General features: G+C 41.1%; 1 protein-coding gene across 7 annotated transcripts in view; it reads right to left on the bottom strand.

Annotated features, from left to right (window-relative positions):
* Positions 1-512: 512 nt before the first annotated feature.
* The window catches only part of SPTBN1 (spectrin beta, non-erythrocytic 1), a 135930-nt gene continuing 121009 nt past the window's right edge, over positions 513-15433 (bottom strand). For 5 of the 7 annotated variants that reach the window (XM_040612403.1, XM_040612402.1, XM_040612404.1 and 2 more), the window contains 8 exons: positions 14359-14443; positions 13048-13244; positions 11809-11921; positions 11137-11203; positions 5718-5956; positions 4256-4429; positions 2220-2262; positions 513-1848 (listed from right to left, as the gene is read on the bottom strand). In XM_040612403.1, the coding sequence (XP_040468337.1) occupies positions 1633-1848; positions 2220-2262; positions 4256-4429; positions 5718-5956; positions 11137-11203; positions 11809-11921; positions 13048-13244; positions 14359-14443 (1134 nt within the window). In that variant the 3' untranslated portion in view covers positions 513-1632. Of the gene's footprint in view, positions 1849-2219; positions 2263-4255; positions 4430-5717; positions 5957-6693; positions 11204-11808; positions 11922-13047; positions 13245-14358; positions 14444-15433 lie in introns of those variants that run through there. The other 2 variants (XM_040612405.1, XM_040612408.1) reach the window with 2 other exon arrangements.

Below are 15433 nucleotides of genomic sequence, written 5' to 3'. Positions count from 1 at the left end.
GATTTACTGAGGACTTAAGCACTTGAGCAAAAGGCAGGTAAAAAGTTGGAGAACTACGCTTACTCAAAATAATGTTATTTTGCTGCAAACTAGTGCACTGATATTTACTTCCAGCGGAGACGATGTTCAGGTAAGTTGTTCAATTGCCTTAGCTTATGGCTTAGTCCCATTGATCCTGCTGGATTTATTTCAAACAAAAAATATCTATGTCAAAATATTTGACCAAATAACTGATTTAATTCCTTCCCTCTCTATTCTTTGGCACTTAATTTGGGGGGGCAGGACGAAAGCAAGGGCAAGTGGGGAGTGAAGGGAAAAGGAAAGCTAAGAACAGCAGGAAGAGAGAAAACTATTTCAGCATGAACTTTTTCACAAAAAAGTGGAATTACGTTTGAAGACATTAGTTTCAGCGCACAGGAGAGGTGACATTTTAAAATAACTTTATTTTTGATCCTCTTTCAAAATCAGGGTTTAACATCATCAGAAATGAAATAAGAAACTTAACCAGCATATTTAGTTTTAAAAGCATTTAATGACATAGCATATATTTAACAGATAGGGTAAAAGTCTAGAGGTACAGTTCGATACAACTGAAAGCCAGTTCCAGTACTACTCTTGACTACAGGCCCAGTCATTGAAAGTTCATTCCTATTAAATGTAATTTTTGATTGTGCAGTAAGATGGAAATTTTTCATTACAATAGTTACAGTGACAGAGAAATGCACACTATGTATCAAAGAGCAAGGTAATGTAGCAAAATTATAACACACAGTGCTGCAGCTGACAAGCAAGTAACCATTTGAGTAACATTACTTTTCCAGTAAATGCTTCAGTTCCACTTTTACACTTATCCATGATTTTAAAGGGTTTATTATACATCTAGTCTTATTATACTTTGTACTAGAATTATCTGAAACATACAATATAATGTATTTCAGCAAAAAAAAAAATTTGAAATTACAGATTATTTAAAACTGTATCAGTCTGCTAATCCACCTTGTACACCAACATTCTTATCTGTCGTACTTGATGCAGAAAAGCTTCAGGTTGTGTTAATAACCAATGCCAGGATATAACTGGTTTGTCTGTAAGTCAATGCATACCTGCACTCTGTTACAGCAAAGATAATACACTATCATTTTAATAAATGTTAGAATTGTAATGGGAGGTTCTACTAGTCAAGACTCAGCATAACAACCTTAAATGGAAGTAAACGTTTTTGAAAATTTGTACATTGTTTTTTGATGTGCACAGTAGATTCGAAAGCACCGCTGCCTTGCATACCAATAGCACTAGGAGTGGGTTATTTTCCAAGACAGCCTCACAAAATTGAGGAACAGTTTAAATATTAAGATCTAATCTACATTAACTTCATTTAAAAAAAAAAACAAAAACAAAAACAAACCCCCAAAACCTGGTCCTCCCTCTCCTACAGAAGCTGCCCAATGCACCTCATACATTTGTAACTTTAGATTCTTTTTTGTTGGCTTTTTATTTTAAAACGCTCTATAAATAAAAAAATGTCAATCACATTGAGGAACATGAGGCACAGAGAGTAACGTATTGGTTCTGAGCTCGCATGCTGGAATTCCACTGGAACGGTCAGAGAAGTGCAGTGTGTGGAGATGGAGTTCACTTCTTTTTACCAAAAAGGCTGAATCTTTTCTCTTTGTCTTTCTCTTTGTCCTTCTCCCGCTTGCCAGGGCTGGACTCGCTGGTTATTGTGACGCTGGCGGGCAGGGTCTGGGCACGGCTGGAGGCTGGAGTGCTCTGGGTGGTCGGGGACACTTCGATTTTATCAGAAGAGATAGCTGATGTGATGGCCTGAATCCACGTGTTCATCTCCTCCTTCAAGAAGCACCAAAGGCAGAAAGCTGTTACAATCTGCGTGTCACGCGCCCTCTCTAATTCACTCAACATTGTGGAAGGGGAACAGACAGAAGTGGGAAATGAAAGGAAACACCGTCCTAACTCATCATCTGGCACTCCTCTGGTTACGCACCAGCAGAAGGCATCCACTAGAAGCCGCACCTGAAAAGCCCAGCTGCCCAGGTGGTGCCAGTGGGAGCTGCTGAATCTACGCATTATGCACACGTATGCACAAGACTAAAGACCAGGAAATCAAAGCGCACCCCTGAGCTCTTAGCAGCTATTTTTTTCCTGCTGTACCAAAGATCAGATACCACATCTGTAATAAACAATATGAAAAACAAACTTACATCGTCTTTGGCTTGGAAGAGGTATTCGTTGCCATCAGTCAGTCTGTAAAGAAAAACAACCATCACGAATTTAGTTTAGCAGTAGTCACACTGCATCAACTCCTCCTTGTTTAGCTATGGTACGTAATCGGACCGAGGCGCACGGGACTGCACGGGACAGTCAGTAACATCCACACGTGCACCAATACACCCCAACAACTCGTGGTTTGGTATCTTGCACTCAGGCAGACACAGCCACACACCCCACATGTTCGGGTCTCCAGACACGCTTATGACAGTGGATGTGTTCCAGTATGTCAGGAGGCACTGCAGAGGCTGCGATCTTCAGCAGCTGACGATTGCTGTTCCAGTACTTGCTCTTCCAGGCAGATCTTTTGGGTTTTTTGCAAAAGACAGTGTAAAACTTTATGAAATACTTCAAAAAGACAAAAGCCACAGGCAACACCCAGTTTTCACAGCTTTTGTGGAAACCTAGCAAAATTCTGCAGCTGCTCTGCTGTCATAACTACTGTGGTAGTGACTCTAAGAAACTACACTGTGTATTATCTATGAATAGCTGCCTCCTCACACTGAATGCCACAGTCTCCTTTCTCTTTTCCTTCTGTGCTGATTTGACTCAGATGGTTTAACTGGGATACATTTAACAATGTATGTGAAGATATATATTAACTAAAAAAAAAAGACTGAACAACACAGGAGGCAGGGTCAGTGGGAGCAGTGTTGCAGGCTTCCTGATCTTTCCCCACAAAAGAAATAATTTTAAAATAATCTTTTTACAAAATGAAACTAAGTATTAAATGGTAAAATACCAGCACAGACAGATACTAAGAAAAATATATTTCCTTCCTTTCTTCTTTAAAAAAATTAAGAAAAATTTTTCCAGCGTACTCTCCAGCGATCACAACTAGACATTTCTGTGAGAGATGTGCCTGCACACGAGGTCTGTGAAGACCTTAGTCATTGCAGAAGTGAACCTCTCAGATGTTCCACAACGTACCCTCTCTCAGCTGGGAGAGAGAGATTTGCCATGACAAGCTGGTGAACTCTCTGAGGACTCTCCTAATAAGAATGAGTAAAGAAAATATGCTCCATGCCATTACCCGAGAGGCCTGATGCAGGTGACAAGGTACCGTGAAAAGAAAGGCAATTGATTTTTCTGCTTAACTTTGTATTTGGAACAGCATATCTTTACGTTATCAATTCAGAGATGTTTAAAATAGTATAAAGGATGAATCATATAGCTGCAGGCCTGTCCTTCAAGAAAGCTTAATTTCCCTAAATATTTGCTATATATTTCCCTATATATTTGCTATAAAGCAAATTTTCCCAGATATGGATTCTACCATCTCTAGAGGATTCCTCTATCAATATAAAACTACACCCTCCCCCTGCTCCCCAATCTCTATCTTGGAATACACGAACGGATCAGTTCATGAAGTGAGCCTCCTTTGGCAGAATTATTTAGTAGCTGTGTAATAGAAAAAAAATTTTAAATGTTGGCACTAAACGATTGATTGGTAAAACACACGCAGAATTTTGGAACAAAAAGCCTTTTTTTTTTTAACCTCTGAACACAAAGGACTTCACATATTTCAAAATTAAATGGTCTGTAACTAAGCTCTAGACCTGAAAACGTGATACATGTCTTCAGCAGTCTCCTACATTCATACTGAAAAATTAAACAATGGGCTTGATTTTGAAAAGAGCAGAACCACGAGCATTCAGCTCTTTTCAATTACTTCCAGAAGGAGCAGCTGAAAACCCAACATTTTTAAATGCAGGCTCCTAGCTTTAGGCATACATGTCTAGTCTTGTCCCAGCCATAAATAAAGTGCACTGATTATTTCAAACCTGTTTTGTGCTTGCTACCTTTGATAAATCTACCACGTTTCGGTGTTGGGAAGAGCTTGTTCAGAAAAATAGATGCTGCAGTTAATATTCATGATCAGTTCTTAGGCTGGGTCCTCCCTTGAATTCACACAGTGAACATACCCACCAGAGCTTTTACGGATGGCAAAATGTTTCAACAGGTTTACCTTAGCTTGAACACATGCTTTTTCTTTTTATAATCGACCGCTATTTCACAGACTGCTTCTTTCAAGCTGACAGGAATCTCGTTGTGGTAGGGGATGCCAGAAGCAGCAGCTTTCGAATCCTTGTAGAAGCCCATCTCTTGGTTGTTTATGACACAGTACACATTATGCCATGATCTTCAAGACACAGAAAACAACAGAAATATTTATCAATCTAATACTCTTACTTGCAGAACTGGAGAATCCAAACGATTATTTCTATAAGAAGTGGAGGCTCATTCAGTTTGAGGATGTGAATACATCCTACACTGTCCTGTAAGCTGCAGACAGTGAATTCTCACATAAAAGCACAACTTCAAGACAAAAGCACTGACTGTGAGCCAAATGGAACAGAGATTTCCAGCGCTCCGCAATAGCACACAAGCATATCCTAACAGTGGGAGGACTGCTTGGCAGACTAGGCAGTTTGCATACGTGGGAGAGAAAATGATTGACCTTTTAATGACGGTGCCTTATTGTATAAGGAATTCTCATTGTGCTGCAAACTATCGAATGGATCAGATGTGAAATCCTTGATTGTTACAAGTAGTCTTACTGGCATTATCAGCCTCATTCTCCAATACAGCTACAAAAGTCAATGATTACTGGAAATAAGGAGTCCCTAGATATTAGTATTGGTGGCTGTCACTACTTCCGAGTAGTCCTCTGGTGTCAACAACCCTAGCTCAAAAAAAATAATCATGGTAGTACTGTACTCATTTGCGACCTACACTCAGCTCTGCCGAGTATGTCAGTTCCTACCAAACCCTTGGGATGTTGGTGGAGCTCACTGGCTTGCTAGTCAACATTTTCCTTGTCAGACAAGACATAAATCTGCTTCGCAGAGCTCTCTTGGGTCACAAAGGACCCCAGTCTGCTTTTCCAGTGCAGACAGGAATCTCAGAATTTTGCCTGTTTGAGAACCGCAGGACTGGGTCCTTAGGAATGGAATCAGCTATGGCACACAAATCATCTTCACCTGCATTTCTCTTCTGAACAGATTAGAGAGTAGGTGGGAAGTGCTAATGTGCAAACAGAAAATGTCAGAAGAATATGCACATTTCTATTCTCACACCTACGTGGTTTTCTTTTCTTGTAGTAACATACAACTTGAGAGATCTGGAATCAAATCCCACTACTGCCACAGATTCATCATGCGAAGTGGGAAACTCATGGCATCTTTACCCCTCAGTTTTCCACCCTCCAAATATGGGTAGCGCTGCATTTTCTACCACGCATCTTTAGATTGCAACTTCATCAAATATACTGTTCAGTCGTGCATATGCACTTCCTACAACAACAGGAGCATAAGCCTGAAAGGTCTTTAGGAGCTGTGAGAAGACAACAGCAGCAGGGCTAACATTTACTGTCTTATGTCCTGGTGAGTTCGGACGCCGTTATCTGCATTATGCACCGAGCACTCTACCTGCTCGAGGCTTTCTTGCTGTGCGTCTCCCACTCATGTTTGCGATGTAAGAAGCCCTCCATCTGAGCTGAAGGAATCTCCTGTGTTTTGGCTGGTAGGGTAGCAGCAGTCTGGGCCTGGATGGCCGTCTTGGCTTTGCGGTCTGCCGTTGGAGAAGGAACAGGACTAGACTCTTTCGAACTTGTCCTCTGCTCTGCAGCTCCATTGACCATTTCGTTTGTTTCTGCGGTTTCTGCCACCTAGGAACAGTGGAAAAAATGTTCATCTAGAAGCCTCACACCACTGAGTTATCTCGCAGTTAATCTGTTTCCCTGCACAATGTGGCTGTGTATAAACTTTGCCTGGAGAATGACACAGGCCAGTAAGTTCTTTCTCACACTCCATGGAGACACAGAAGGCCAAGGAAATTAGAAGGTATGAATGGATTAGTACCCATTTTATAGGTGGAGAGACAGGAAAATAAGAGCAGCTAAACATCAGTGTGAATTTTACTGTGCTTTGCTCTGCTGGTCAATTCATATTCTTTTATATATCGTTATTCCTAAAATGAGAGCATTCAGTTCCGTTGCCAAGTACTCAAATGTTTGGAACAGTAACAATCACACTTTCTGCAAACCTAGAGGAACAGTAGAAGTTATACACATCAGCCACCTTAAATACATTTATGGCATTACTGGGGTATTACAAGTCCATAAAAGATATTAACTGTGAGTCAGCAGAAAAATATGTCAAAATTGCCCAGGAGCATTTACAAAAATGTGTGCAATTTATTGTTTCTGTAAAAGCTCCTTTCCCGCTTTCCCCATTCCCCTAGTGACACAACAAAATCAAAACATGCAGAAATTAGAAAAGATTACACCATGCATTTCATCTCCACCATCCCAGTTAGGATATTGGATCTTAAAGACAAGGGAAATGAGGTCACGTGTCAATTCATCAAGGTCTTTTTCAGACTTGCGTTATTAGGTGGATTGGATTTTTGTTAAAGGAACTGAAAACCACCACAGTCACACAACATCACACAGCTATTTACCCCCAAACAAAGACAGAACCAAGGCCTTGCCCATCACTTGCTTTGTTGATCGCGTTGCCTGTCGCACTGTGATCGAGATAGCCTAGAGAGCAGCCATGTTTCCAGCAGCTCTGACTGGTCAAGCTGTCGACGTCTTCAGGAGCCATTCATCCAAAAATCATTTAAATTGGAATCCTAATGGCTATAAGCTTTTGAAATGCAGCTTGGTCCCAGTTTTGGTGTGTTTTTTTCTTGTACCATTACTTTGACATGTAGAGCCGTTGGTAGCAGCTCAGGAGTTACACAACCAGTGTGTAGTATTATTATTATTAGCAAGTTACTAAAGCTTAGTGCTGCTAATGCTCTAGTAGATTACAAACGTTCTGGACTGGTTTTATGCAGACAAGCAGGTATTTGTGAATGGCACGATAATTAGACATTCCCACTTCTGCACATGGCCTGGACAATTCAAAAGCAGCCGAATTATTATGCAACAAACTAAATTTTGCCACCATTTGCTAGAACTTCTTATACCTGCCAAGTATACGTTATTGTACCTCACACCTTTGTACCTCACACATTGACCTAGGAGGATCTAAGTGTCGACTTGCTATGAATATGGGAAGGATTGGTTAACTGCCTTTAAGCAATCTAAATCTCCAGAGTACAGACACTACACCACTAAAACAGGGAAAGAATCACAGCTCACATTCCAATTCAGTTGTTTTTTCACTCTGTCCCTAAAGACATGTAGCCTTACAGCCTAGTCTGCAAGAGAAAACATCTACGCTGCACTGTTATCCAGTGGAAGTAAAAATCAATGACGCTGCTTCTTCACAATTAGGATAAATCTAAGCCATCAAACCTCACTATTTGTATCCAAATCTCAAAACAGAACAAAAATGTTGCATTAAAGGGGGAGAGGGTAAATAAATAGATGAGGCCGAAGATTATCCAAACACTGCCAGCACAGCTACTATAACACAGGTAATGAAATAACCAGTGATTCACCAAAGAAAGCTCAATTAACCAACCACCGCCACTGCTGATCACCAATGGCCAACAGACAGCGTTCAAGGAACAGGAGAGCCCTTGGCAAATCTTTCTGACCAGAGACAGTGCCTGAACCGCCAACTCTGCTTCTCAGCGGCTGGATCCCTGTCTAAGCCACATGAAGCCTTTGTGACCAGCAACCAGGAGTTACGGAGACCTCCGTACCTTATCTCAACAACTTCCATAAACGGCCCAGAACTACCTGTCACCTAAACCGATGCTGAAAGTAGCATGTTTTCTGTAGTGATACCGGAAAGATGTGAAATTACTGGTTTTGGGGTACCTATAACCACTAACCTGAAGCAAAACAGGCCAGTTTCAAAACAGCTGCCACTGCACAGCTTCTAAACGTGCTTTTATGGGAAATAACTCGTAATTCAGTGCTGCAATTTGCAACCCTGTGTTTCTAAAAGATAACTGCCAACTTTAATCACACAATCAGACCTGTAACTTCTACTTAAAACTCAACTCTACTGATTGTAAAAGGGCTACGAAAAGCCTTTCTGATGCTCTTTCAGGTTTTATTTCCTTTTCATGTGTTATCTACAATTAACAGAAAACAAGCAAAATGAATCTGAGTCATCAAAAGCTATGCGAAGAATGTGTCATGAAAATAGAGAAAAAACAGGAGCTAAACAAACTTTAATGGAAACATGCATCGGGCATGCAGAGACAACGCAACGGAGGACAAACATTAATAGCAAACTGTACTGTTACAACAAAACAGTTCTCACGTACATGAATTCAGTTTTCTTAATCGTGACTGAGAGGTTAGTTGCAAGTGCTTTAGTGGCTAAAGACTACTCTTGAGATACTTAAATCAGGACTGTAACATGCAACAAGACAGCTGGTGACAATGACTGGAGACATCCCTTCTATTCTCGTAGTGCATGAAGCAACTTTATATTCAGTTCACCAACTTAAGACTCTGCACCACAGCTTGAATAACAGAGATCTATTTGCCTTTTTTGGATGCAAAGAGATGACAGCCCATATATTGCTCTGGCATAAGTACCACTTCAATGTTTTAAGCCAGTACCATAGGCTGTAATAAATAGGTGAAATCTTACACTTCTTGTGCCTGAAATGATGACCTTAATCAATAACTTAATTCATTTTTCTTCATCATAGAAGTGTAATTTTTATATGAAAGTGTACTGATACAAGTAAAAAAGTGCACCTATATTAAATGCTTTTACATACTACTTTTTAGCCAGAACACATCTAAAGGCTTCCCAGATGGTGGAGTCTGAAGCTACAGCTATACTGCTCTGAGAACTGTCATACTCTTACAGGCACAGAGAGCCAGCACTGGTGTAGGTAGTCACCAGATCATTTGCATAAATTTGTAACTTTTAAAGGCATTAAGAAGCTATATGTTGTTATCCTGACAAAAGAAAAAAAAACAACACATGCATCATGAAGTGGAAAGACAAGTTACAGCAGCAGTACAATTACTGAAGCACATCCTTTCAATCACCTTTCTCACTTTGCAAGCTCAGCCAATACAGAACAATTCAGCTGCACCGCTCAGCTAGTTGTCAGAAGTCGAAATTCTGATCAACAGCAGCATATCTTGCACCTCAAATCAGAAATAACACAGCTGTGCACATCTGATGTATTGCAACACAAGATTCAATGAACCGAGCTAAAAAGGTCTCGTGAAAGACTGAAGCGCAGATGGCGAAGATTAACATGGAAATGCTTTATGTATCATTGTATTAAAAAAAAAAAAAAAAAAGCAGCACATGGGTGACGTATAAGGCTGTGGTAACCAACAAGATGATGATGATGATGATCTGGGATGTGCTTGCAGGCCACCTCACGTTCCTTGCCACAACTATATGTAATTCCATAAACATTAGAATGTACAATAGACAGCTCACTTCACAACTTAAAATTACAGATGAGCCAAAAGGCTTTAAATTAAAGAAGGAAAAGGGCAGAACTGCTTAGCATCCTGCAGCATTGACAGAGTCTGTGTGCAGACCCAAAAGTTACTGGGATGGGCTTTTTGAAAGGTAAAGCTTATGCTGAAAGGCATTTCCTCCCCGAGCCCTAGACTGAGGCCGGTGTTTCCTCTGCAGTATGGGTAAGAGCTCGAATCTCCACCACTCTAAGCCCACCCGGAGCCCTTCCTGCACTTAGTATCACCTCAGAGAGTGAGGTTCAAAATCGTAAGAAAAAGAAGTATCATTTTTCTCACCACTGAAAGCATTAATTGAAACGAGTAGGCTTTGCAGGAAGGTTATGGAGAGGTAAGGCAGTTTTCAGCTACTGTGTGGCGTTAACTGTATATACATATTTACTGGTATTTTTATGGCTGCACATTAGGATTATTGGCATGCATCCTGACTCCACTGGGACATCCCCTGTCAAGAAGGAATGAGTAAGGCATGGCCCATTCAGCCTCCATCTATAAAAAATAAAGAGCTGGGATCTTAGACCAATGTATTTTATTTAGTTTTTAAAGAAAAGTATCACAGTCTCTCCATAAGGGTCCGCACCCTGCTCTCATTTCTACCACTGTCTCTCTGATATCATAAATCAAATTGCTGTAGGGTGAATTAGACAGGACCAAGGCAAAACGGGGCCCCCAGAATAGCTGTTCAGCAAGATCACAACTCTTCATGAGGACTAAATACCAAGATAAATCTAGATACTAGTTTTTAATGTTTTATTTCACGTTTATTTTTATCTGCAGTCAATGAGTCCATTCTGCATGGAATGTTACACAACTAACCTTAAGGCTTTTATTTGTTGATAGTTACAACTCTCCCCTCCCTCCCAGCCTTTACTGCTGAGCTCACTTGCATGTATTATCTTTGGCCTTGTAAATAACTCGCTTGCTAATGCAGCTGATTTAATAATGTTGCCGTGCTGAAACCTGTTAGTATAACTCGATGCGTCATACCTGTCAGATTCTAGTTCTCTTCTTCATTATGATGTAATCTCATTAAATCTCAATTACTCATATAAAGGACGATTTAGCTGGAAAATCTTAATACTATTAGCGACATGAAAAACTCACAGTAAATAACATGAAATAAATGTGTCACCTTAAAGGAACTGAGTGTCAGTGGGGAGATTCAAATAAACAAGGATTAAAGTGAAGCAAATATATCTCCAAGGGGCTGCTAATTAAATAAAAGTCAACTGATGGGAAGGAAGAGAAAAGCAGCAGGGAAATCTGAAGCCAAAAGATTAAACCAGTACCAGTAAACCATACTGAAAAAAGGTGTCTTTTGCTGCAAATGATTCTGTATGTCACAGTCCAGACCACGACCGGTCATTGGCTGTCCGTCTGCTAATAAAGTTTTTGTAGTTTTGGTAGGTTTGGGAGCGGTAACTAACCCGTGGAGATTCCTGGTCTGATGGCAAACCATTTTGGGAAACCTGTTCTCCTTTTGTCCCATCCCTGTTGGGAGAGAAGAAAAAGAAGAGAAATTGTATTAAGTTCCTGAAAGTCACCCAGCTTTTTCACCAAAATGAGATCTTTTGACTGAACACCGCACACCTCAGAAATTCAAGCAAATTGCTAAAATCCTCAGGCCCAGCTGAATAACCCCAATGTTACATGAGATCAACCCAGACTTTTCTGACAGTTACCTTACAAATAAGCCTACTCCTATCACATAAGTAGTTTTATAAATGTTAGTGTTCCATGGACACGGCTTGAATTCTACCTGTAACTGATGCTCATCAAAGAAAAAAGCCATGACTGTTCAGAAATCTTAATTCATAACATAGGGGGTGTAAAACCAGCATTCTTACTTTAGGGCCAGGTACACTTCAGCAGTTTTAACACTGCATCGTGATGAATAATTGGAACATTCAACCTGGGAGTGAATTCAGGTGTCTGGAAAAGGTCCTGCCCCCGTAAACCAACAAGTCTTCTAGAAAGGGTCACATTACAAAACCGTACAAGCTCCAGGCTCTCCCTTTACAGTAATTCTTCAGCCCAAGAATTCTGTCTGAAGAAACCACACGAAGCACGCAGCTCAGCTTCCCGCATCCTGGGCTTACCATTGCTGCTGGGAGTCTGCATCCTCTGCAACCTTTGGGCTGGGCTCTGGAGTGGGCGGCTGTCTCTTCCTCTCCTCCTCCTCTTGCTGTCGACGTACTTCCAGAAGTTCCAACTGAGAAATGCAATATTTTTGTGCATTTAAAAGCACTGCACATTTTGCAGGAGCATTTCTAGAACTAGAAGTTACTCTGTACATTTTTCTGAAACATTATGGAAATTAAAGCTAATTGGAATAAAACTTGAAGGCATCAGTCTTTAAAAAATCACACAAAGTTTGTTGCACTGAATTTGTCAGTAAAGACATACAGTATCAGACCCTTTAACATCAAGTGGAGTGCCCGGGCAGCAGCTCACCACTGTCCAAGTTTCTTTTCTAATTCATCCTATTAGAACAAAAAACACAAACAAGAAAGCAGCCCAAGCTATTAGAATATTGAAAAGTGACATCCTCTTGTCTGCTTGCCACACATAGAAATAGTGCTCCACATCTAAATCCCTGAAATTAACCACCTAAATAAAACCAGCCTGATTTTTGCGGATGCTGAGAAGCACCAAATTCATTTTGTCTGCAGCTGTGACACTCAGTGCGTGTGAAAAATCAAGCCACTTCAATTTTAATGTCTAAAGTAAAATTATTCTCCAAAGATGGTAACATGCTCTCCAAACATTAATTACTGACATGGCAGCTGTGCTCAAAATTTTTGGGGGCTTTTTTTTTCTTCTGCTTATTATGTCTTTCTAGGGGACAATAGAGCCTTGTACTGCAGCAGTCAAAACACAACAAACATTTTTGTTGAATCCCCCTCCTCACCACTGTCTCCTCGCACTGTCATCTTTTAACCAAAAGTAATTTCAAGTGTATGGATCTGTGTCTTCTCCACTCAGAATCCCCCTTCCCTTTTAGCAGCACAACCCGTATGGCAGAGGGCTGGAGCAAACTGCTCTGCTCCTGCATTGGCTTCTGGGTCACCATCACTCCTGGGCACGGACAGCTCTTGCTGACTACCGAGGTCATTTACCATTTAAGCTTTTTCCTTGCAGATTGTTGAGTTCAAACTAACCAGAGAGGGTTTTAGTATTGTTGGGAACATGAAACTTCAGGCTCTGGGTGATTGGCTAAGGTTGGTCAACAAATGGAGATTAGGCTGGTGATGCTGGGCGTTATTCCGAACAATCAGCTGGCACCAATATGAAGGAGAACGAAGCCAAAACAGGTTATTCTCGCCCATAGCACTCACCGTGGTCAGTCTTTCCAGTGCTGCAAATCTCTCATCCCAAGTAGCTGCAGATTTTTCAAATGCTTCATGCCGCTTAATTAATTTTTCCACTTCATCAACACTTTGACCTATTTCACGACTAGACAGGTAGGGTTCCTGTCCCAGCAGCCAGGCCTCAGCCACACTTGCATCTCTTGAAAACTGGTGTACCTCCAAAACTGAGCAAAGAACGTACAGGTATCAGCACCATTAATGTCAAAAAAGTAAATGTATTTGGCTAAGTATTTTCCTTAACTAAGCTCACTAATCGTTTAAAAGACAGAAAATTATCCTGTTGGCTTGGCTTTGGGGAAAAAGAAAAAGTTAAAGCTCACCCTCACTCCTTCTACAGACTATTTCATTTTGCAAGTCCAGTGTTTCCTTTTTTGTTTCCGCTAACTTCAGAGCAGAAAGCCTGTTATCTGCTGGTTTTCTTCCTCAGACTGCCCTGCCTACAGAACAGCTAGACTGTAGGCTGTAGTTCCCTGGGGCAAACAGTATTTCTGTACTTTGTGTTTGTCTACAGTGCTACAGTCCCAGGTTTCCTTCCTTCTGTCTTCACAGCTGAAAAAAAGCTTCCACTGTTTCTGTGAACAGGATCAAGCAATTTTGAAGAGTAACATGGCACAAACACCCAAACTGAGGGACAACTGCCCATGCTATTGTATTTCTTAAAGCCTGCTGAGGCTCAGAAAAAAACAAAGAATGTATATGTAGCAGCCCAGAACCCCACGAAACAACTACACTGCACTACATGTCTTGAGATACTGGACAACTGCCTGCTGCAAAGGCCTCAGTCTGTTTACAAGATGTGGATCACCTTGTTAGGAGTATCAGAACTGGGTGGTTGCTGCTGGCATAAAACTTGCAAAACACTGCAACGCTTAAAAGTACACCTTTTGTCAGTAAACTGCTCATCAGCACCCTAGCCTCTCAGATAACACTGGCACGTTACACGTGTGAGGTAGCAGGGCTTTACATCTCCCTATTTTTCAGTAGTGCATCCTTTGCAGATTCACGGTTGGAATGTGACACCTGCAAAATATGGTAGATCTATCTCACCTAGCTCTAAGTTTGATCATATAGACTAAGACCTTTGGTGCAGGTTTCCTGGTTTCAAATTCTCCATTATTTTACAATCAACAGGTGTGAATCTTAACGCAATTACTGTACAAACACTTTCAAGCACTGTTAGTAAAAAGTAAGGAGCTGCAGTTGTCAACACTCAGAAAGATGCAGTGAAGAGAAAGTTAGACATGGCTCTGCCCAAAAGAAATCCAAGGATGTCCTTACTCAGTCTCAGCCACTCCCATCTGTCTTCCCATTTGTCAATCATTTCTTTTCTCTTTTCTGTCAGCTGCAGCAGCTTCTCCTTGATCTGGATGAAGAGGAGAATGCAGGACTGTTACACAAGCACCAGACAGCAGGCTCACCCGACCACACCGTGTAAGCTGTTACCACCAGCAAAAGGCACTGACAAAATCCATTGTGCTAGATTGTCAGAAAGCGACTTAAAACATGAATACAACAGCTGTTTTTCTTGTCAAAGTATAAATAAATACAACATTTGCATTAAAATATCACATTTGCATAAGCATTCAGTATCTGTTGAGAACTATGGCACCAAGAATATTTGATAAAAAAAGAGTATAATGGACAAATCTAGATGATGCAATCACGCATTTTATCTTCTGCCCTTTTCTAGCTAATAATGCAAAATGTGCTGCTCATGACTTACAAAAAGATTGCAGCTACCTGTGCTAACAACACTGGCATGCCAGCATAAGCCCCTTGTTATTCTCAGGGTGGACACTGGCTAGCAGACCTCCCAGTGCCTGAGGAAATGTTTCTCCAAGGATACTCCACAGCACGGGTGTGTAAGGCAGGCACAGAAGATACCACCTCCCTGAGGGGACAGTACCTTATGACATTTGGTTACTCCCCCTCCACCAAGGGAGGCAGGAGGAAACATGGGTTAAGCCTCTATCCTCTGGCCTAGACAAATCAGAAAGTAAATCAAGGCCTTAAGCAGTTGGATACATTTTTCTCTTAACATTGCCTGGATTTACTCCCAGTGAGAGAAACTTTTTCCTGCCCCTTTCCCTAAGCAGGCCTTTCCGTAACATTCCAGTTCCCCTGTGCAGAATTCGGGTTGTCTCCTGGCTACCTCTCCTCTTGTTCAAAGAAGTCACCTTTCCAATCAGCCATCCATGAGCCTTCTCTCTGCAGAACTGCGTGCAACAGCTTCTTTGCATTTCCTGGACTAAAAATGATACTTTAAATTTAGGTGCCATCTCTGCTACCCAGCACAAATTCACAGAGTTAAATTACACACTAATTCCACAATAACAAATAAGTCCAACAGTCC

This window comes from Falco naumanni, chromosome 12 (assembly GCF_017639655.2).
Source record: "Falco naumanni isolate bFalNau1 chromosome 12, bFalNau1.pat, whole genome shotgun sequence".
In the NCBI taxonomy this organism is placed as follows: Eukaryota; Metazoa; Chordata; class Aves; order Falconiformes; family Falconidae; genus Falco; species Falco naumanni.
Note: the sequence above shows the minus strand (reverse complement) of the source record. Positions and strands in the feature narration are given on the sequence as shown.